This window comes from Anabrus simplex, chromosome 13 (assembly GCF_040414725.1).
Source record: "Anabrus simplex isolate iqAnaSimp1 chromosome 13, ASM4041472v1, whole genome shotgun sequence".
Taxonomy (NCBI): Eukaryota; Metazoa; Arthropoda; class Insecta; order Orthoptera; family Tettigoniidae; genus Anabrus; species Anabrus simplex.
The window spans coordinates 5533046-5558242 of record NC_090277.1 but is presented as its reverse complement, the minus strand read 5'-3'; the positions used below and the strand labels follow the sequence as shown (position 1 = coordinate 5558242).

The window sequence follows — 25197 nt, the reverse complement described above, 5'->3', positions numbered from 1 at the left end:
GTTTATCATAGGGCGTATTGGAATGTCCCTCTTATGAATCTTTGGTAAGGCTCTGGCTGTGGGAATACTAGGGTTCATGTTAAAAAGTTTTTGTTGTTCTTGTTCATTGAAAAGAAAGTTAGAACTTCTTATTAGAGTTTTTAGATTTTGTTGATTTCTCGTGGTTGGATCTTTGTTGATTATTGTGTATATTTTGTCCTTAAAAAAGTCTTCTGTTTTTTGAATATATGTGTTTTGATCTAGGAGAACTATGGAACCTCCTTTGTCCGCTTTTGTGACAATGATGTTGTCGTCTATTTTCTTTTTTACGTTCTGGATCAATTTTTTGTGGTTGAAATTTGAATTTGCGTTTATTTCTTCCGCTAATTTTGGTAGTTTCTTTTTTACCTGAAATCTGGTATCATTTTGTGCTTCCAAAGGGAGTTTAGAAATGTTAGCCTCGATCTCACCTACTGTATTGATAATATCCGTTTCATTTTTCCTTGCTAGGCCAGTTATGTTTTAAGCCTTTATTCAAGATCCCCATTTCTTCTTCAGAGAAGAGTACGTCTGTCAAATTAAATACTGTGGGTGTATTGTTCTGTGAGGGAGCCGCTTTTTGCATGTCTAAACTATGTTTTGGTAACCGTGATTGGGATGCTTTTAATAGAGATAGTTTCTTGTCAAGAGTAAATTGCTTCCTATCCAACAAAACAATCAGTTTATTGTCCACATGTAGTTGGAAAGAGTTCCATTCTAACGGATGTAAAGTCTGAGCTAACGCTAAATGAACTTTATATAACTGCAGATTTAAAAGTGACTTCTTTATATATGACTTTTTAATTTCATTTCTTAACCAAATGTCGTTGAACTTGTTTTGGACTCTATTCAAACTTTGGTTAGTAAAGTTTTTTCACTGTGTAGGCTTCAAAAATTTTGGGATCAATTTTAGTTCTAGACACTGTTTTAGAAAGGCTATGTCTTTTGTTAGTTTACAAATCTTGACCTTAAGGTTGAAGTACCTATTTAAATGGTATTTTGCCTGGTTGGCTACCAAATTACAAGTAACAACTCTCATTATTGTTCCGTACTGAAGATGACGTTAGGCATAGATATCAAGGACAATTTAATAAAAAACCACCTATTCAATACTTTCCACGTTTAATGTGGTTATTATCTACATGATTTTATGTAGATTTATTTAGATCAGGTACATGTTTCACCCATTATTTTGGGCATCTTCAGCCTGTATACAAACTTTAGGCCAAGGTTTGGGACCTTTTTAACCAATATAAACATACCAATATATACAAACATTAGTGAACTCTTAAGACGGGTAACATAAGTTAATACAGCTAAGTATTTTTGGTCCTAATCTATTTAATTTGAAAAATGTCCAAATCTAAAATGGATCTTCTTTTGGTAAAGAGGATTACATACCGGGGTTTATGTGACCCCTATATCATATCATGTTCTTGAAGTACCGTGTCTGTTGACAGGATGTGTCCTCAACAATAAGTGGAGACTTGAACTGATTGTTGATTGTAGGTTAGAAACATAAATTTAAATTAAATGTGTTTTAACCTGGCAGTTCTATTCTGGTTAACTTAAAATGTTCAGAAATAAAATGAAATGGATCTTCTTTTTTATCATACGTCTTGAGAAAGGATGATATTAAAACTGGGGCTTATTTGACCCACAATTTTCATTTTCATGTTCTTGATGTAACTAATATTTTAATGTGTTGTCATGCACAAGTGGAGATTTAAAAAAACGATTGTTATAGGTAGATTGGACAAGAACGTTGTTGTGAACGAAACTGTTAGCGTCTTGACTTTGGGTCTCATGTAACGTCAAGGAATTGACAAGAGTACAATATTAAGCTGTTTCTTAGTTTTAGGCTGCTGCTTAATTAAGAAGGAACATCCTAGACACTTAATACAGTCTTGTATGAATATTGTTCCCGTTGATGTGTTGCTTGGTCTTTGGGAGGGATCTTAAGAGTATCTGTAATGAAGTAGAAAATTAATATTGAATTAGAAATTTAGAGCACGCGTTGTGATAAAATGTATTAAACTAACACCTCTTAACTGTAAAACGACTTACTTGTTCAATTCATACTAGATGGACCTGTCTGTTCCGGCAGCGCCTGTCTTATCAACATTTCTACTCCTGGTGTTGTACTGGTGCGGTAATGGAGGGGCGGGGCATGGAGGGAGAGTGGGGGCAGGCTGGTCTATGGGCGCATGTGCTATTGCTGGAGGGGAGTTTCTAGAAGTGATATGGGCGGGTTTAACTCTTGGCATGGTGGATGAAGCATTTGAGTGATATGATATAGCGGTCACATAAACCCCGGTATGTAATCGTCTTTACCAAAAGAAGAACCATTTTAGTTTTGGACATTTTTCAAATTAAATAGATTAGGACCAAAAATACTTAGCTGTATTATGTTACCTGTCTTAAGAGTTCACTAATGTTTGTATATATTGTATATATTGGTATGTTTATATTGGTTAAAAAGGTCCCAAACCTTGACCTAAAGGTTGTATACAGGCTGAAGATGCCCAAAATAATAACCACATTAAACGTGGAAAGTATTGAATAGGTGGTTTTTTATTAAATTATCCTTGTATCTATGCTTAAGCTGCTGAATGGTATGGACGAAGTCTTGGGTAAGGAGTACAAGATGAAAATAAATAAGTCCAAAACAAAATTAATGGAGAGCAGTCGAACGAAGGCAGGTGATGCAGGAAATATTAGATTAGGAAATGAAGTCTTAAAGGAAGTAGATGAATATTGTTACTTGGGTAGTAAAATAAACAATGGCAAAAGTAAGGAGGACATAAAATGCAGACTAGCACAAGCAAGGAAGAGCTTTCTTAAGAAAAGAAATTTGCTCACTTCAAACATTGATATAGAAATTAGAAAGATGTTTTTGAAGACTTTCATGTGGAGTGGGGCATTGTATGGAAGTGAAACATGGACGATAACTAGCTCAGAAAGAAAGAGAATAGAAGCTCTTGAAATGTGGTGTTACAGAAGAATACTGAAGGTGAGATGGATAGATCGAATCACAAATGAAGAGATACTGAACTGAATTGGTGAGAGGAGATCGATTTAGGTAAATTTGACAAGAAGAGATAGAATGATAGGACACATCATAAGACACCTGGGACTTGTGCAGTTGGTTCTTGAAGGAAGTGTAGGTGGTAAGAACAGTAGGGGTAGACCAAGGTTTAAATATGACAAGCAGATTAGAGCACATGTAGGATGCAAAAGTTACATAGAAATGAAAAGGTTAGCACATGATAGGGTGGCATGGAGGGCTACATCAAACCAGTCTATGGACTGATGACTCACACACATATCATTTCAAATTCCTGAAATGGTCTGGGCGTTTATAGGGAAACAAAATGGTGCTTTTACTTTGCCACAATATATACAAGACCAACCTGACCAGAAATTGAACAAACATGATGAAAATCCATTTCTAAAACATTTACTTCTTGGACATTTTTTGGCAGGATGATTAAAAAGTGAGATATCATGAACAGTCGCTTTTGCAGGCTAAGTTCAGTGGACAAAACCCAAAAGGCATTGTACATGGAGCAGATTCCTCATATATATATAAATAAAACTGTAATGACCGTGTGTCTGTACATTTACTATTTTGGCGATATTTCTGTACAGTTATCTATTCAAGGTGTAACAATAACCATCTACATATTTTTTAGCTTTGGTGTCTGTCTATAACTTAAAACTACTAGATATATTTCTACCAAATTTCATATTTAGTATCCACCTGCACTTGAGTAGGTTTTAGGACCAATATTGTTTCTAAATCCCTGATTTGACTGGGGATTTCTATGAAACTGAAACCATAATTTTGCACCCTCACAAAATACACACAGCCTAACTGAAAATCTACCTGCCTTATTGGAAATAAATTTCTAAACCTTTTTTCTCCTGTGCATTATTTCGATATGAGGTTTAATAAGGCAGATATCATTAAAGGACTGTTTTTCAGTACAAGTCACACCAGACTTAACTCAAGAGCGGGTGCATGTAAAGCGTCACTTCTTTCAAGTTGAAAACTTCTGCACATACTTCAAATATACTTTATATTTACCATCCAAGTGTTCAATGTTAGGTTTTAACATCCGTACTATTTCAAATTACCGGAAAAGATTGGGGGTTTATAGGGAACCGGGACAGTGATTTTACTCCGACAATTTTTACAAGACCAGCCTGACTGGAAATTGACAAACCTGGATGGAAATCCATTTATAAAATTTTCCTCATGTGCATTCTTTCAACAGGAGGATTACTAAATATCATGAACTGCTGGTTTTGCAGGCAAAGTCCAGCGGACAAAGCCCAAAAGGTGTTGTACTATCATGATCCCAAGTATTTCGGGTGGAAAAGGAAACAAGTAATGTCTGGGCGAAGATTTTGGTCAACCCTGGGGATGAAGGAGAAATATCCAAGGCAACATCACATATGTTCGTCTTCCAGGAGGTGGGGCTTGTGACATTGCACACCCAGAGGTCACTCCCAACTCCATGATTCTTGGTACCTGATTAAGATAAACATTCTGGCTACATTAGCTTTTCCTGAACAAGGAAAACTATTAATTAACTGTAATTTAATTGCGATGAACTGTTCATGATGTAATCCCACCCCAACACATGGCATTTAATTGTTTGATCAGCGCTGAACAATTTTCCAAATGCCCTTGCATCTCTGATAATCATAATTATTTAATACTTACTTTGGTTTTTGAGGAAAGCAATGATTATTATTATGATTATTATTATTAGTAGTAGTAGTAGCAATAGTACTTGACAGGGCACATATTGACAAAAATAAGGTCATTCCTTCTTACAGTTATTGAGCATGAAGCCATTTGATAATGAAGTCATAGTCGAGAACGCTTAAATTTCAGCCAGACTTCCTACACAAGAATTAAAAAGAAACTGGAGAATTTGACCCTCAATGAGTTGACATACACATCATGTCTGTTGCTATGAAGGAGCCATGTGGTTCCTCTCCTCATCCCCTCTGCCTTCATTGTCGAGCGTGTGTTTCGTTCATACCAGATACGCTCATACTTCGTTTCCTCCACCTCCCCTCACTCTTCAGATGTGTGCATGTGTTAACGCATCTAGTGGATATGACCAATGAGAGAGAGAGAGTGTAAGAAGGTACCGGGTGGTACTCAAAGCTGTACTGATTTCTTACCTGAAATGAATATTTCTGGCCATGAGATACTACAGAATTAGAGTTTACGTACAGCAGATTCATTTACATAGAAATAAAATCATAATGACAGTGTGTCTGTACATTGACTATTTTGGCAAAATTTTCATACAGTTTCCATTTCAGGTGTAATAATGGTTATCTGCAAAATTTTAGCTACAGTTTCCTGAAAGTCCTAAATATTACCCCCTCGGCCACAACCAAGACTGTGGCACAATATTCTAGACGAGCTAGAAAATTGAAATTAGGTGAAATTATACATTTCAGCCCGTAACTGATGCAAAATATCAAAGATCTTGAAACTTTTGACTTTTTATTACCAAAGAATATTGAAATATGGAGGCAATTTTAACAACGGAGTAGATAATCGTTTTCAGCCATTTCACGGCTAAACGTTACGTTGTATCACCAAACGGTTGGGACAATCTCAGTTCAATTTGTAGTGATCTACAACTTCGGTCCTATGATGTTTCATCGTATCTCTATTCCTTATATGTTACAATTTTATGTATTTCTCGAATATACCTATATTTTCTTCTTTGTGCACGTAGTTTGTAGTTCGAATGACTTAAACGAAAGATAGAATCACATAATTCAACACGAACATTGGCCCACCCAGTATTCACAACTGAGCCAATTTCTATAATTATAGCTGTCACATTAGTACCCAAAGATGAGAAAACCTTATCCAATTTCACCTTATTCAATGTTTCTAACTCAATTTTACAACTAAATAGATGAGACAGAAGAAAATGTCTTAAGACAGCCATTTTGACCACTAAATGAGGCATCTTATTGTACAATCCCTTTGTCGATATGATGTATTGTATAACAGCAGTTAATCTGTAAATGAAAGTTTGCAATATTGTTAACATGCAATCGATGTGTATATTCATTAACATCTGTTTTTAGGGATGTAGAAAGGGTGTCTGTCATAATTAATTAACAGTAGCATCTGCTACTGTAATCATTACTCTCCATATAGACTTTAAATGGCAGTAGGAATGGAATCCTTTCCAACCCCTGTGTAACTGGCATTAGTAAGTAGGAACTACCATTCTAATGAATAACTCCCTTTTTTATTTGACTGGCAGAGGTCCAGGGAGCATTCAATTTTGGTAAAAACTCCCTTAATTGATTGTGTTTGGGAGTAGGCAAGTGTGCCTGCCATTATAAAAAAATTTACCCATCTAAAATGTGACTGGCATTAGGCATAGTGGCCTTGCTATTACAAAGGAAATTCACAAACTCAGTGTGACTTTCATTAAGAAAAGGGTGCTGTCATTATGATAACAGTGCAACTCAATTCTGACAAGCAGTAGGAAAGGTGCCTGCTATTATAATAAAAACTCCTCAACTGTAATGTGTCTGGAAGTAGGAACGGGCACCTGCCATTGTAATGAGAACTCATCAAATCTATTGTGACCATGGAGTAGGTAGAGGTGCCAGCCATCGAAGTGCATAAACATTAATCACTCTCCTCAGAATATGTTAAAGTCCAAAGCATGTCCTCCATTCTCGATAATAATACCCCACATCTTCCTTCCTAATGCAATCTATTCTTAAGTATATCACATGACACAATAACTTTTGCACACTAACTGTTAATTCAATGATAAAACATTCTTTGTAACCTGTTTCGCATCTGGCAGATGATTTTCAGTGTCATTATTCTTGAAACATCCTTCCCCGTGATGACATTTTCATCCTTTTAACCAAAAACAATTCCAGTGTACATGTGCTTAATGTGGCCCTCAATTCTGTAAATACATTACTTAAGGATTTGTACCGGAAAACAGCAGATAAACTCCTCCATTAGCACAATGAATTTGACAATGCTTAAGACCGAATAAAACCTGTTGCCAACTTGCAAATAATGAAACAAGAGGCATTTACATTGGAAACAAAATATGGGAACCTCACCCTGTTGCTTCTGGATAAGCTGAGAGACATGCAATTTCTAAAACTCTTATTCACTGCACGTACAGTAATTTACTTCAATATCCGTATACAATGTAGAATGCCTTAGAGAGGCATGGGTACATTTGCTGAGGATGATGATGCTTGTTGTTTTAAGGGGCCTAAAATCGAAGGTCATCAGCCCCGGTACATTTGCTAGTAATGAATGTAATCAATAATATAACAAGTTTATTTTTATATCGCTTGCCAAAAACTAGTAAAATATCCAGCAACAGTAACAAAAGAATGAATCTTATAGCAACTCTGTGCTCAAAAACACTTACAAAGTCAAAAGAATTAGTAGGAATGACACCAGCACCGAAATGATATAACATAAAGGTCTTTGCACCTTTGCACCAATCGTAATTGCTACACGATACTTTATGCAAGTTCATGAAACAACTTGAAATAAAAGTGAAAATTAGGTATGTAAACAGGCAATCTCAGAGAAAATTATATTTTCCATAGGACTATCAATCGTATGCATTGAAATGAAGGGTCAACCACTGATGTCTGTTCAGCCATTTTCTAACTATTTTCATTGCGTGATGATGGCTTATAAAATTATGTACATTACCTCAAGAGAGTTTTCCTGTGTTGACTCTGGCTCTGTTAACTCTGACTTGGCTTCTTTTTTCAGAGCTATCACTTCTGATACACGTTCAATATTTTCCTGAGGAAAATAATATATATTAGGTATGCACATAACACACATCTACAAATATAGTCAAAAACAAATTACCTGCCAGTATTATAGTTACTTTCAAAATGTCCCTAATGTTTATGGAAGATTTCTACCAGCAGAGGATTCGGAAAACCACAGGCTCTACTAAGAAACGTGTTATTATCCTTGCTCACTCCTTACATCAGAGAAAGGATGAGACTGAGAATGAGAAAGATTTTCTAGCCATATCAGAAGATATCCTTGGTGGAATGATGTTGAGGCCATCTTACCCAGAATTTGGAAGGAAGCTGTCATAGACATAAACACTGAATCTTATGAACTGTTTCATATGTCCAAATATATCAATCAAATCTTAGAGGTTGTTTGACCGATTTAAGTGTTGAAACTGTTCTAAATCTTTTTTTATTCTCAGCATAGAGTTTGTTTACAGACATTAAAATACCTTGAAATATTTTGATCACATTCTCTACTCTGGTTTTGCCGAGCTCACAGGGACTACATACTGCATTGAGACAGTCCTGTTTCAAGTACCATATTTCAATGCTTCCAGATGTAAATATTAAAAACTATCATGAAAGAAGCAGGCTTATCACAGTCAGTTACCAGGGAAAGATGAGATGAAGTCCAAACCCAAAGCAACTACTGTACAAATGAGAATGTTTTACCACTACAAAGATGTTATGTAGTGTTCTGTGAAGAACTGTGGGGATAAGAACGCCATCAGTGGAGAGTTGGAGTGTACATCCACAGTTTCAGAAGCTCTTTCATGATCTACTACAAGACCATCAAATTTCTCACTTGGATTCATAAAATCTTGTTGGCACTGAAGATGTGGGGGAGGGAATGCAATCAAAAGCTTACATGCTAATATAAGTTCATTTACTAATAAAAGTGAATTGAAGTATAAAAGTCTAGAATATACTGACGTGACCCATTCAATACAGAAGAAAGAGAACAGTAGCCATACAAAGGATGAAAAAAGATGCACAAGACAGAGAAGGAAATAATGATAAATAGGAAAGAAAAGTTCATCTTTAATGTGCCTTAAGTTCCCAAGGCATCAGAGCTCACTATGAAGGGGCAGATTTTCTCAGAAATAATGAATTCTATAGTCCTTAGACATGGTTCTCTATGTAACATAGACACTGACATGTATTAGAGGAAAAAAATGAGCTTACCACAAATCTGCCCTTCTAAATGAATTCAACGTCTGAGCAAAATACTAATTTTGAGAGAAAATACATTTGAATTTTGAGCTATTTGATCTCTCATTTGCCACAGGCAAATCTGCTCTTTCCTTAACACACACATCTCCCAGCAGATTGTGGATGTGAGGGTAACCGTGAGTAATCAATTGTAAAATAATAGATAATTGATTTATTAAAGGATTTCCACTAAATGACAAGTAAATGTTAAATTCAGACAAGAAGAAATAATAATTTTTTCATATGTAAATAAGGACATAAATTAACTTATAGAGGTTAATTTAATAGATTACATTAGTTAGGAAATTTCCAGTAAAATCTGCAACAAATGACATAGTAAATAGGAAAGGTGAAACTAACAGAAATTGTTCTAAAAATTTTCAAAATTCATAGATACTTGTTATATTTGGCACCGCTGAAGAAGAAACATGTATGGTAATTAAATAAAATAAAATGTATAAGTATTGACAAGGCGGTGAAAATATTTTACAGAAATTTGAGTACGCTCACATCTCGGATATGTTCAGAAACCGTTCTCTTCTGTAGCACCTGTAACTTAGAACTCAACAAGCACACATTAATTCTGAGAATAGTGTTCATTTATTGCAGAATTTTAGCTTTAAGCAACTCTTGGGCAATATCTCATTCATAAATTAGCATTTCATACTATTTGCAATAGATTATTACTGTCAAGTCACAGTTATTCATTGAACATCCCTCTACCAACTTTCAAGATTTTTAAAGATTCTAAGGTGCCATACTGAAGTTCATCCTGGTATCACTACAAATATATGCCGGGATAATTCATAATTCGCCGATGTGAAATTAGCATGTCACCAGTTTACCCTCTGAGCTATCAAAAGAAGTCACTGAACTGAAAGATACACACTCAGAGGATTGCAACGGACTGTGTATACAGCAGCAACAAAGAGCAAGGAAAGATGATGAAAATATCTTCCTTCTACCCTAAATATTCCACTGCATCTCCGCCTTTATCAGGGTGTTTGTCTTGGGCGAGTTATACTCACAATAAACTGCCAAGGCAGAATTTTATTACATGCTCACCCAACATTACTAACATTGTAAAAAAGTTTGAATGATGCAAATCTTACCTGGAATTTCTTTCTGAGGAAAAATATATTGAGACCTATTGTCCATAACCTAAATCAATTTAGCACCCACCATTTTCTACCACCTCAGTAATTACTAGCACTGCATTTGGCTAACATATGATAGGAAATTATGTCAATCACACAAGGATTCCATTACCAAACCATGCAGAATAAATTCATAACCACGCAGCCCCCAGAAATCCATTTCAATAACCAACAGAGGTAATCAATTAAAAACAGCCAGTCAGTCAATCGGTACTTAATACAGGAAATGCCCTGAAGCCTCGAACTTGAGACACTGCCTTCACAACTTTGTCACAAGCTGCACCTAACCAAAGCCCCATCACTATCAAGCCCACAACATAATTTCAGCTTTTTGCCATTACAAAACATAGAATGCACTGCCATCTCCCTAGCAAAGGCTTCAGGCCAATTGTCCACTAAGCGGCCCTTATCTGGGGGTTTATGCCATCAGAACCTCTTTCCTATTCCCATGAACAATGCTCTGTCTCTAGCTGGACCCATAGATGTACATCAATAGTGTCGTTTATAGTTCCTAGCAGTTGGAAGCTTTGTTTAGCACAGTATGGCATATTCCCAGACAAAGAAACAAAAGACAAACCATGCCTAGAAGCCAATGCAGCGAATGGTGACTGCTGGTGTTAATATTGGGTAAGCGCACAGTAAATTTTGCCCCTGCCAAACTTATTCAGCTACTAAGGATTAAATTCTGATCTCTATAAAGTTAACTGGATCAGACTTACAAGTGATGCATTTGTTGTTTCTTCAAGCCAGGCTGGTTCCTCCTTGATGTTCACTTCCAGGTCCATTTCACACTGCAACCAAAGTAGTTAGAACGTACTGGGGTTGTTGGTTACTCCCAAAGTCTTTACACTGTAACACATGCCTGAAATATATATTACCTTATTGCTGTCATTGCTACATAGCTTATTTGTCAATAGACTAAACAACAAGCTTGTAATTTGACATGACTGTCAATATTATGATAAGACAGAAAAGACAACAGATATGGAAACCAAGGAGGCATAGTAAGATGACAAAGTAATATGGAGAGAAGGTGAAATAGAAGTACAAAAACTATTTACTGTATGGAATCAGGAAATAGAGGAATATGGAATCAAAATAAGTGTGCAAAAAAAGTCTACGATAGCAGTGGTGCGCTGCAAGAGTACCGAAATGAGCACACACAAGTAATAACACAGAATGATAACAATAACAGAAATAAAACACCAGGCAAAAAAAAAAAAAAAAAAAAGGAAAGTTAGCCTAAAACCCAGAGAGAGATCTGGAAGGAGTGGATCAGGAAACATACCTATACGGTACCAGTCTAATACCCATTAAAAGAAAAACACCTCTTAAAACTGAACAACTAAATTTAATTTAGGAAAAAATTAAGCTTTCAAACTGAATTAGCAAAGAGCAAAACTAGGGTTTAAAATTAAATTAACAGAAAGAAAATTTAAGGTCATCATAAATTAAAATACAAAAAAGGTATAAAATAATAACAAGTTTTAAATGAGAACAAGATTAACAACTAGGAGACTAACCCTACTTGAAGCGCGATCGGCCGATGCAAAACGAAAATAGCTGAAAGGAAATGGACATAGCTGAAATGGAAATCACATAACTTGTTAGCAAGCTTAAGTTTTAGATTTTAAATTACACCAGAAATAAATTTAAGAAGAAAATATCTTCAAAGATTCGCAACATAGATGTAATATTCACAAGCTCTGCGATATAGTTCAAAATGATGACTACGAGAAGCTGTCTTGCCCCAAAAGGATTTTTTAATTCAATGCCAAAACACACCAATATTTAATTCAAGGTATTACTTACAGCATATGGGTCAGCCATACCATGATACGCAAGTCACTTCCACAAGATACAGACATGAAGGCGTGCATTCCCGGAAACACAAATTAACATAAATTCAAATAAATTCAGGTACACTCTTATTTTCCTTCTTTTAACAAATTCTCAGCCTTAGTTAAGTTCTGCTGGTTCCTAGACGTCCTACTGGGTTTCCGTAAGGAACATCACTAAAATAAACCACTAGTTTGAGTTTATATCAGTTACATTAAAATGTAAATAAACCAGAAACATATCTCCATGAAGAAGCAAAAGAAAGAGCGCAAGCATCACTTGGAGTTGAGTTAAATACGCCACTACACTGTGTATATCCACAAACAAATCTGCCACGCCGGCTGCCATCACCACAGCAACGACCAAACAAGGAGAAAGAACAAAGAACCCCAAAACACTGCGCAACAATGGGAAGCACACACAATATGAACAAAAGGAATCAGTTAGATAACATAACTCGAAGAATTACATGTTAATATAAAATTATAAAAGGCAAAAAAAAAATTAGTATAAAAAATGGGATCAGATAATAATTTAAAATTCTTGCAGAAACTCACATGGTAGTTAAACTGCCTTTAACATAAATTTGAAATTAATAATGCATTACATAATATTTTAAAAGGAGAATGCTTGTGTTAATAATAATAATAAAAATAATAATAACAATAATAATAATAATAATAATAATAATAATAATAATAATAATAATAATAAATGTAATAATTCAACTTCACATGAGTGAGACAGTTTAACTCGACCCGAATGGAAAACACATAACTTGTTACCAGGCTTAAATTTTAAATTTTAAGTTACACCAGAAATAAATTTAAGAAGAAAACATTTTCAAAGACATGATATTCACAAGCTCCACGACATAGTTCAAAATCATGACCGTGAGAAGCTGGTGTCTTTTTCCAGAAGGATTTTTAATTCAATGCCGAAACACACTAATATTTAATACTAGGCACTACTTGCAGTTAATGGGACAGCCATACCATAATACATAAATCACTCCTACAAGATACAGACATGCAGGCATGCATTCCCAGAAACACAAATTTCCACTGCGGAATGCCATATCTAGAAATGTTAATGAAGGGAACAACAGTGTAACCTCGGTTACAGGGGTGACAAGATGTAATAGAGGAGGAAGAGGGAATATTGAAGTAAATGGCAGAAAATTTGAAGTTGTGGAAAGCTTCAAGTATTTGGGGAGAATAATTGCAGAAGATGGGAAAATAAACTAAGAAAGTGGAAAGAAAATTGAAAAAGCCAATGGGTTTTACCAATGTGAGATAAGTATAGTCTAGAACTGAGACATCCCACAGGAATATATGAAAATATTGCACCCACTGCATTTTGCAACAATCACATATGCAGCGGGCACATGGACAACAACAAAACATGATGAAAGCCGAATCCAAGAGGGAAAAATAAAATTCCTTAGAGGAATAATAGGGAAGATATGAAGGGATAAAATCAGGAAAGAAATCAGGTACAGAATTGGATTCCCTATACTGCAAGACAGTATAGAGACCAGTAAGCTGAAATGGTATGGACACATGATGAGAATGGAAGAGGATAGAGTTCCAAAGTGACTATTTACAGAGAAACTGATAGGAGAAAGATATCAGGGACTGCCCAGGAAGAGGTGGACGGATATGGTGTAGGAGAGTACAGAGAAGATGGGAGTATGTATAGAAAATATATTGGATGAAGGAAGGGAGTAGTGGAGAGATAGAAAACTGAGGAGGTCCTTGATTTACAACTGTACCCAGAAGACTGGAAATGGAAAACGAAGAAGAAAAATCTGTTGAACTGGAGCCTAAAATTTATACAACACTGCCATCAGCTCATTTCATTGAATAAATGCCACCAACCTTTATTTAAGTGTCCTATCTTTATTTGTCTGTGCATGTCATGACTAATGGCACAACCAAGGATTGCTTACCAGAGCGCACCTTGAATGGAGTACCGTGTCAAACAATTGGTTTAACCCTACACTGCATAGTGTTAGTGTAGCGTTTTCGCTACATAATATTCTCCTTCTTGTAGTTCAGTAATATGATAAAAGATGGCAAACCTAGCTATGTATTTAATATCTTTGAAATCTCTGCTTCCAGAAATTATGCTTACAGGGGGCTAAGGGCAATGATATTTTCCATCTGTGTGCTATGTTGTCTTAGCCTGTCTTAGCTGGACATGTGTCATGGTGGCTTTACATGCATGAGTAGCATTGAAGTGTAATTCTAGCTGATTCGCTGACGATTGAAGTTTAACAGAAATACTGCACTATCCACAATATACTTATCTTTAAGCATAAATGTCTAATAATGTTTAATTTACAATATTTATTACTAAAAAGTCATGAAATATGATTGCAGCGTTTTTGCTACATCATGCAGCTAAGGCATTTATTTTCAGATGCATGTTTTAAAATTATGGGGAGCAATGACTTGAAGTACTTATTGATAGTGTTCTATTTAATGATTATTTCATTAATGCTCTAAGAAATAAGTCCAAATAATAATAATAATAATAAGAAGAAGAATGTATTGTAATTTTTATTGTGTTTTCTCAACATGGATTTGTTTACCTTTATCAAATATATTCGTAATTCCTTTTGACATAAATGTCTTATATCCGGGGATCAACTGAAAATATGCATTACGGAAGTTAGCTTGACAAAAGTGTAACACTAGCAACTCTGCAGGCTGTGGTATAAGGTATGACTGGATGGCCAGACAGTGTCACCTAGTAACCGCGCAAGCTGTGATGTAAGGTGTGGATGGAGGCCAGACATTGTTACCTAGCAACCGCGCAGGCTGTGATGTAAATTATAGATGGCTGGCCAGACATTGTTACCTAGCAACCGTGCGGGCTGTGACGTGAAGTATGGATGGATGGATGGCCGAGCAATGTTACACAACAACCATGCAATCTATGTCTTATGGCTGGTGGTCATCTGAAATTAGCAGCCGTTGATGGATGGCCATGACCAAGCGGCACTGTGTTTGAAAAAGAATGCAGATTGTTTCAAACGCTATCACAACCGTTGAACTGCGGGCATGACCTACCCATTCGAGTAAGCTATTATTTTCCAATTCCTTCATTTATTTGTAATAAATCTCTTTTAATAGTTTAAAAATCATTATTTAGTTTTCTATGTTATTATAAGTAATAAACAATAATTCTGCTCGTATACTGTACTGGGTAACATTTGTACATAAGTAGCCTTCAATGCATGATGTAGCGCTTTTGCACATTCCTGAATTTTTCCCTTTCTGCTCACCAGTATGATCAAATACATCAAAAATATATTGTCAATCTGATGTTACATATCTAATCTCCCTCTAATAATATTTTCACGTCAGATTTGTGGGTGTAAATAAATTCATGCAGTGTAGGGTTAAATGTTTAGCAGTTTGTATTGTCCCCCAGGTGGTACGGAACTTGTGTTGAATACTGTGAATGGTGCCTCACTGAATTCATTTCATGGGGGCCGATGACCTTCGATGTTAGACCCCTTTAAACAACAAGCAAGCAAGAATTCATTTCAGCCAAGAGCAGTGTTTGTTAGTCACTTTGTGTTATTCTACTGTAAAAGTAAACTTACTGCACTAACAGTGAATACTACAATTTCTTACACGTGTAATACAAGCTTCGTTCCTGTGGCCAATTGCATCGATTCTTACTCATTGCCAGGAAACAGATTACTAATTAAAAACATATCTATTTGGGAAACTATGGTTAATTGTATTTTGTATATTTCAACATAGGGTACACTACTTAAGTGTTCTACGTTTACTTGTTCTGGCCATCACTGGTTAATCTATTGATATAGTATTGGTTTTACTTTGAAGTAACTGTATTTTACACTTTCCAGAGCTAGAATGCATTCCTGAAGACTTTTCTTCCTTTGTTGCTAATAGTTTAATATCGCACTAACACTTCAAAGGGAAAGGGCTAGGATTAATGGGGTAACCACAGTAACGATTTGCAGGGCTGCCGATCGCGGAATTCGAACCCACGCCAACTCACCGCCAGTCGCCCCAAAAGAAGATCTTTGACACAAAATAATTATCAGGAAATATGTTACAAAAAAGAGGCAGCCTACTGTGAAGTAAAACATGAGGACTAAATACTGGATATAGCTGTTGTGGCGTAATGATGCGATACAGAAGAACCTCCATAACAACAGTGATATACCAAGAATTCTACATATTCACATAATATTACAGATATCCTAAACGGAACAACTCTCAAGATTTCGATTCCTTCTTTTGCAGCCTACAGTGTAGAGAAAAACTCAACATTCACAGCATCACTTTCAATTCGCACTCACATATAAATAACATATCAACACAATAATTACAATTATACACTACATTTTGTAACTTCTTTCTGAAACTACCTTCTAAAAATAAAATTTAAGAAAATTAAAAATATTAAATATAAAAATATGTAGGCTAACTGAGAAATCTTCGTGTTAACTTTTACGGTTCCCAATTGAGATCTATAAGTTCGGCAAAAGTAAATTATTGAAACTTGAACATTATCGACAATATGCTAGAGGTTGTGAACACACTGTAAAATGATAGAAATCACAATTCCTCAATGAAGAAAATCTGTAACACATCAACGGTTAAGCTGTACAACTGGCTAAAACGCGCCTTCTATGACAACATACCTGCCACTTCGAAACAAAATCAGATATTTTGATGTAGTTTAATCACTTAAAACAAACGCTTGAAGAACAAATTTCTTCTTCTTCTTCTTCTTGATATATATTGGGCTTCTTGGTTTACATTTATGCCCATTAAGGTAGCAACAGAAAAGAAAAACATGCAATTGAGTCCTTATGGTCACTACGAATGGAAACTATATAGTTAGATATGCAAGATACACAGGAAAAGCGAAACATTAGTAGCACTTGCGCAAGAGTAACTTCTTCTTCACCTGTCTTCCTATCGGAATGCCAACCCAATAATTGTATCATTACGCAGAGTGGGGATTATTCGAGATAGTCTTAAAGGAGCACACATAATAACAGGGACACAAGGTTCTAGTCTTCACGTCAGAGTGACCCGTCTCGACGTCTTTTCTACTTTCACACACAAGACCGGGCCTACATAGAAAGGTTAGGGACGGATTAATGAAGAAGGGATACAAAGTGTAGGGTAGAGGAACAAAAACACAAAAACACACACTCAAAGACACAAAGTTAGCAAACTACCGGGGAAAAGATTGGGATGCGTAAAAAGCATGAAATTAATTAATTTATTCACACGGTACCGTGGCTGCAATATAATACGAAAACGTAATTATATATCGAGCCGGAGAAATGCGCCGAAAACGTAATACTGATTTAATCCTCACGAAGTTTACCTCCGAATCATGTTGGTACTACTGACTACACGTGGATCTTGTTTTGATCAAGAAAGCGATTGATGACATTAACTATTTGCGGAGAAGGCTTATATAATAAACAGGATAAACTTGTAGGAAACGGAATGTTTAATTGTGTTAAATTGTACAGAAATTTCTGCCGAGATGTATGAAAACTTGTGCAGTTGAAAAGAATATGATTAGCGTCGCTCGCTATATTACCACAGTAACATCTAGCATGTGGTGGAAGATGAAACCTGTGTTTATATTGAGGTGTGAGGGCGTGATTGAAACGTAATCGTATGATATTTATAATATGTCTTCTAGTATAGTGTCCGGTATAGTACCAGGGTGTTTTCCCTGCCTGCGGTTGAAGTTGATAATAAAATTGACCCTTATATTTGGATGTTTCCTGCCAAAGCTCATTCCAGGTATTGGTGCTATCAATCCGTAGTGAGGTTAGTAAATCCAAATATGGCAGGGCAATGTTTCTGATATTATCTGTCGCATGTGCCGCATCCTTAGCCAGTTGATCGACAATGGTATTGCCAGTTATTCCCGAGTGTCCGGGTATCCATACTAACGTGATGTGTCGTCCTGCTGTTTGTAAGTCATAAAGGAGTTTTTTAACGTTGTACACGTACCAGTTGGTAGAGGGTTTTAAGGACGATATGGCCTGTAGTGAGCTCAGGGAGTCGGTAAAAATATGACCTTTATTGTGTCGTGATTGTTTGAAAAATAAAATAGCCTGTCTTATAGCAAATAGTTCTGCAGTGAAAATGGATATTGTATGAGGTAGTGACATCTTTTGATGGGTTTTCGTTTGGGGCATATATATTGCTGCTCCGACTCCCGTCGCAGTTTTTGAACCATCCGTGTAAATTTCCAGACTGGGGGACGGGTTAGCAACCCGCAATCGCTTTGTAGATGCCGGTGGAAGTGAAAAATATTTGTTTGGTGTATGACTGTAATTTGCTGAAGGAAATATGATCGAGGGAGTATAAAAATATATATGTAAACTAAAAGCAAAATGTGGCTGGGACATACACTTTAGAATATCACCTTCATACTGCAACAATTGGGAGAATGCTTGAATCAAAGCCGGCTGAGGGAAGTTACTCTGTTTAGTGCGCTGTAGGATTTCATACAAAAGTTGGAGTTTGGGCAGAATACCAGTGTTAGTCAGGGCCATCTTTTTAAGGATATATTTTTTAGCTAAAAATAATCTGCGTATGTGTAGTGGTTGTTCTCCTGCTTCTACCAACAGAGCATTGGTGGGTGTGGTTTTGAGGGCTCCTAGACACAACCTTAGGGCTCGAAATTGAATACGCTCTAGTTTTTGAAGTTGAGTTTTCTTAGCTATGTCAAAAAGATGAGCACCAAATTCTAATCTTGAGCGGATGGTAGCTTTGTAAAATGCAAGGGCAATAACGGGGTCAGCTCCCCATTGCCTTCTAACTACAGCTTGCAGAATATGTAAACAATGTTGTGCCTGTTGGGTTAAGGTTTGAAAGTGGTATTTCCATGATAATTTATTATCCAAAATTAGTCCCAAATAGCGATGTGAGGTGGTGAGCGGAATGTTGATATTATCTAAAGTAATAGGGGAGGTGTCATATTGCCGGTGATGTGTAAAAACCATCGTGGCACATTTGGAAGGAGAGAGCTGCAATCCATGATCCGTTAGCCATATATGAACTTCCCGTAGAGTATTTGTTAATATTCTCCTACATGTGTCCAGATGTGCGTGACTAGTATAAATCAAAATATCGTCAGCATATGAGATAATACGTGATGTCCTGAGAACTAAGCGTTCTAGATCATGTAAGTATAATGCAAAAAGGATCCCACTCATAATATCTCCTTGAGGCAAGCCTTTAGAGGAGGACCGGAGTGGCATTGGGGAGCAGGGAGTTTTGATAAATAATCGTCGATCCATCAACAACTTACTCAAAATGATGAGGAAATTGTAGGGGAGCAGTAAATCTTGAAGCTTACGTAGGAGAAGATCAAGTATGACATTATCATACGCTCCCTGTATATCGAGAAAAGTTGCCATGACGGTATGTTTTCGAGCTCTTGCTAGTAGGATATCTGTTATGAGCACATTATGTGCATCGTGAGTGCTTCTTCCTGGAATGAAGGCATATTGACTACGAGGAAGTAGGTTGTGGAAGTTGAGACACCATAAAAGTCGATAGAGTAAAATCTTTAAGAAAATTTTTCGCAAAACAGAACCTAAAACAATTCCCCTGTAGTCAGCTGGGGTCGGTGGATATCTGTTTGTTTTTGGTATCGGGACTAGAAAAAAATTATTCCATTCAGTGGGAATCAATGTAGTAACTAGAATAAAGTTAAAATGATCAATCAAAGTCTGCTTGGCTGGTACAGGCAAAGCATGTATCATAGAGTAGGTTATATAGTCAGGTCCCGGAGAGGTTGATTTGTTGTTAATAATACTGAAATCCAACTCTCGAAGGGATATGGGATGCAATAAAGTATTGAAGTGGCTACTCGACGGTTGTAATATGAGAGGAGATATAGGTAATGCTGTGGCGGGCGTGAGTTGCTGATAGAACTCTTGAAGTGTATGTGGTTCAATTATGTTAGCTCCTGGGGAATGATTTTTATGGGTCAGAGAACGTAAGGCCTTCCAGATGATTTTGGCATTGGTCTTCATCGTAAGGTTGGAAATGAAAGCTTTCCAGGCTTCTCTTCTCTTGTTGTTAAAGATTCGTCTCATTACAGCAAGATGTTTCTTTAGGACGAAATAATTTTGGGGAGTAGATTCATGTCTATAGGTTTTGAAGAGCTGCCTTCTCATTTGGACTAAATTATGGCATTGTTGATCCCACCAATGAATTTTTGTGGAGGCTGTTACAAACTTTGGAATAGTCATCACCAAAGGGTGATGAAGATCCAAATATTGCTTGATCATAGTTAATAAGCAGGCATAAGTGAGGACATCCTCTCTGGTTTCAGTCATGCGAGCCCAAATATAATTTCGAAAATTATCTGGATCGAAGTTGGTGAGTGATCGATGGTAAGAATGATATGTTTGGCATGCTCTAATCGGATGCGAGTTGCTGACACCAATTGAGATAAGGATAGGGAAATGATCACTAAGGTGCGTATCCTTAATGGTTGTCCATGATATGTTATGAGCGAGAGGGATTGAACACAAAGATAAATCAACTGCACTTGGGGCAGATCCCGGTGGAGATAACCTGGTAGGTGAGCCATCATTCAGGATTATGAGTTGTTGTTCAACTAACGTATGATATAGATTGTTGCCTTTTGATGAGTTGTCTACACAACCCCAGTAAGTATGATGCGCATTGAAGTCACCAGCAATTATAAGTTGTGGATAGGGTGTAAATTGATGAAGCATGGTGGTCCATTGAGCGCGTGTAAGATATATGTCCGGGGGACAGTAAATATTAACAACTAGTAGATTAAGCAGCTGGATCGCAAGGACATATAGATTGGGGATAGAAGTCGGAAATGAAATCACTCTGTAAGACAAGTTGGTTGCTATGAAAGTAGCTATTCCATCACATCCATATCCATCTATCCTTTCAATGTTATAGCCCTTCAGCTTAAAGTTGGAGTATGGTTGAAACCAAGTCTCTTGTAATAAAATAATATGCGGCACATATTCCTGTATAAGGAGTCGTAGTTCGTTTTGTTTTGGCAGGATACTTCTGCTATTCCATTGTAGTATTCTGAGCATTTAACTTGAAAAAATTAGTGACAGTGTCCCGCAGCTTATTTACCACGGGGAAGGTCTGATCATTTGGCCCTAGGAGTTGTAGGAGCTGCAAAATAGTGTTAATAATTTCTGTTTGCAACTGCTTATGTTGTGTCATAGACGTAGATGCTGTACCTACTTGAGGTAGTGTGACTGGCAGAGGTGAGGCTGAGGCCTCGTGAGTAACAAACGCAGTTTCATTCTGGGTCGCTGGTGGAAAAGTACTCGAATGGCTATATGGCTGCTGTTGCCCAAAAAGAATACGATGATAACCAGCTTTATCATAGCCGGGCCTCGGAACAGGTCGAGGCTCCCTAGCCACTATGGAGGTAAATTTTCTTTTCCTGGGTGTATCAATTGCTGATTGGGATGCTGGTACCTGAAGTGGGGGGAAGTGTTGAGGGTGTAAGGTTGGGGCATATGTTGCAGGTTGTATTTGCTCAGTTGCCTCTTTGAAAGTGATGTTATCTGTACACATTATTTTTTTGATATGTACCTGATATTCATGCATCGAACAGTCTTTCGATCCCACTTGATGATTCCCTTGACAATGGAGGCATATTAAACAATCCTGTTGGCAATCCTTGGTAAGATGTGACATAGCACAGCGTCCACATCGAGGTGATTTCGCACGACAATAAGCTGCTAAATGGCCATAACGCTGGCAATTTTTACAGATTAAGGGGTTGAAGATAAATGGTTGGACCTCCAGAACCACACTAAAGAGACTGACCTGGCTTGGCAACTTTTGTGCCCGAAATGTAATTTTCACAGAGCCAGTTGGTAGGTATTCTATTCCATTTTCTGTGACAACTTTTCGGTTAAGCCTTTGCGCTTTGGCCACTGGGAAGATGGATTCAATGTGCGCAAGTATCTCTGGTACTGTTATATCCTTATCAACTCCCTTTATCAAACCAACTCTATAGACATTGGATGTAGGAATATAGGCTTTTAGCTTTTTCTCCTGTAAGAGAGGATTATTGAAAAACTCATTGGCTTTTGCTGCTTGAGTAAAAACAACTTGTATTCTATTGCGCCCTTTTCTAACGATTTTCTTAACACCTGGAATTTTTTTATCATAAAATAATTTCCCTAGAGCCATAGGGTGAATTCCCGCCACATTTTTTTGATCTATGGATTCTACCATAACCAAAAAAGGGCCAAAATGTTCGCGAGAATAGGTTTCCTGAACCTCTTCCTGAGTATTAGTATCCAAATCCATACTTTTAGGTTGTTGAGTGCTTCCAATGTCACTCGGGGTATTAGTAGCCAAATCCATACTGTTAGTTAGCTGAGTGCTACTGAGGTTAGTAGGAGATGTTAAATCAGGTTTTGTAGGGTTGGAATTAATTGATTTTTCCTTCCGCTTCACCAGAAGTTTAGGTGGACGTAATGTCCCGCCACCCCCACTTTCAGCATCCATTGCCTAAAACTCGTCACACACACCGACGTTCTCACAAAACACCACCGATTCACGACCGAAACACGTACACGCCAAGATCCGGAACAGTCCAGAAACCTTGAAGAACAAATTTGAATACTATCATTCCGTAGCACAGGCTAAATTTAGAAAATGATTTATTACCACTGACAACTCCGAAGTATACGACACTTATTGAAAAGAGCACTCTGCGCAATGTGGCGCTATGCCTGGCCGTTGCCTACGAGATATACAAGGCCGTGACATAGCTACTAATTTGTTGCTTGAAAAGCGGCCCGACCGTGTTCACGGTTTGGCCGCTAGATGTCAAGATTCCGTTCTGTTCTCGGCGGACTTCAACATTGTGATATGCGGAGTAATTGTGATGCTATGTTGATTTTGTGCAATTTATTGTGGATATTGTTTCTGACGGTGAGTGTTTCTGAGGTCGAGAAGAAGGTGCACTGTTGTGTACCTCTCTGTATTTCGGATGACACAAAAAAAGCATGAAAATTGACGTTCCATAGTTTCTCTTCCGAGTGCGTTTTAAGGGAGAAATGGATGCAAACTATGTTTAGGCAAGGTGATATAGTAGGATCATTTTAGGTACCTAGCAATTCTTCTCATAAAACAGATTTCAGTTTAAGCACATCAATCAAATTCCTTCTGGTTTCAAACAGGAAAATGTCACACGCAGGAAGCGTCCAGCTCCCAAATATGATGTATTGCCATCAAAATTTAGTCAAAGTTCCTTCCGATTCGGATAACGATAAACATACCATATCTTCATACGTCAGCCACAAACGAAAAAGGAGTACAAGTCTCGTTTCTATATCAAGGAAATTCTACGAGTATCTCTGTTAAATCTAAAAAGTATACGGATGAGAAAATTAAATACCAGATTACAGAAAACAATCTGTAAATTGAGAAGTAGGATACGCGTAATGAAATCAGAAAATAAGTTTTACGGTATCTGAACTTGACCAAAAAGCAAACCAAATTGAAAAGCATGTTAAAATTGTTCATTTAGGTGCTTTATTCCTGTTAGAACGAATTTCATTTTATTTTTCTTTCTTCATCCCTTTACCCTCCAGGTTCGGTTTTTCCCTCGTGCTCAGCGATGGATCCCACCTCTACCGCCTCAAGGGTAGTGTCCTGGAGCTTCAGATTCTGGGTCTGAGATACAACTGGAGAGGATGACCAGTACCTCGCCCAGGCAGCCTCACCTGCTATGCTGAACAGGGGCCTTGTGGAGGGATGGGAAGATTGGAAAGGACAGGCAGGGAAGAGGGAAGGAAGCGGACGTGGCCTTAAGTTAGGTACCATCCCGGCATTTGACTGGAGAAGAAGTGGGAAACCACGGAAAACCACTTAGAGGATGGCTGAGGTGGGAATCGAATCCACCTCTGCTCAGTTGACCTCCCGAGGCTGAGTGGACCCCGTTCCAGCCCATCGTACCACTTTTCAAAATTCGTGGCAGGGCCGGGAATCGAACCCGGACCTCCGAGGGTGACAGCTAATCACACTAACCACTACACCACAGAGGCGAACACTAATTGAATTTTAGGGGAAGAAAAAAGATAAATACGGTGAAACGACGCTAAATATTTGCGTAACGGGCATAACATCGCTCACCAAACATCAGCTTCAATACAAATGTCAAAATATCAGATGTGCGGAGGAAAAGATTGGATCGCTGATAATTGGTGAAAGAGCGATTAAACCCAAAGTTATTTATGACCGCATTCTCGATCCGCTTATCGGATACTCTGAGGCACAATTAAAGGAATCGGTAAGAAGTGACAAACTCGCTATCACATTTCTCTGCTTCTTTCGTGAGTTACTTATTTTGTGTAAGCATATTGTAAAAAATACGTTCTAGAAAATAAGTCAAACAATTGCTCTTGGTCTATCTTTGATCTCATATCTGTTTGCTGCCTTCTGAAATTACTACTTTTAATGAATTTTTATAGTTTTTCATATTCGAACGTGTTGCAATGAGCGGGCGAGACCAAGGTCTGTCTAGGGAGGTCTGGTCACGCTACCACAATCCTTTGCGGTGGCGGCCATATTGGGTCTCAAATATCGTTGTTATGTGGGCGTGCACGATGTAATGATGTGAGTTATTACTTGTATTTTGAAAGAAAATGGGATACTGTGCCGCTCCAAATTGTCAAAATAAGACAACTGACGGAATTAGAGTGTTTCGCTTCCCGAAAGTTAAACAAAGGAGAGCTCAGTGGGTACAAAACTGTAGGCATGACAGATAATTCCGTCTTGTGCGCGGTTTTGTGAACTTATACACTCGTATTACTCCTGAATAATACAGTAATATGTTTGTATGAACGATGTTTTATATTTATAGGTATTATTATGTATTTTCTTCTAGCATAATTTTGAAGAATCGCTATTTGAACTAAAGAGGGCAGATGGACGGAAAATACTCAAGTGGAATTCCTTCCCAACAATTTTCAACGTCCCCAATCCACCCAAGTCTTTGACATATTATAGGGAACCTCCCAAAGAAAGGGAACTGTCTTTCAAAACAAGCAGCC

General features: G+C 37.3%; 1 protein-coding gene across 1 annotated transcript in view; it reads right to left on the bottom strand.

Annotated features, from left to right (window-relative positions):
- Positions 1-11072, bottom strand: part of LOC137502940 (uncharacterized) — a 37453-nt gene extending 26381 nt beyond the window's left edge. Inside the window, exons 1-2 of the mRNA XM_068230156.1 lie at positions 10964-11072; positions 7775-7870 (exon numbers count right to left, since the gene is read on the bottom strand). Of these exons, the coding sequence (XP_068086257.1) occupies positions 7775-7870; positions 10964-11029 (162 nt within the window). The 5' untranslated portion in view covers positions 11030-11072. The remainder of the gene's footprint in view (positions 1-7774; positions 7871-10963) is intronic.
- Between the last annotated feature and the right edge of the window lie 14125 nt (positions 11073-25197).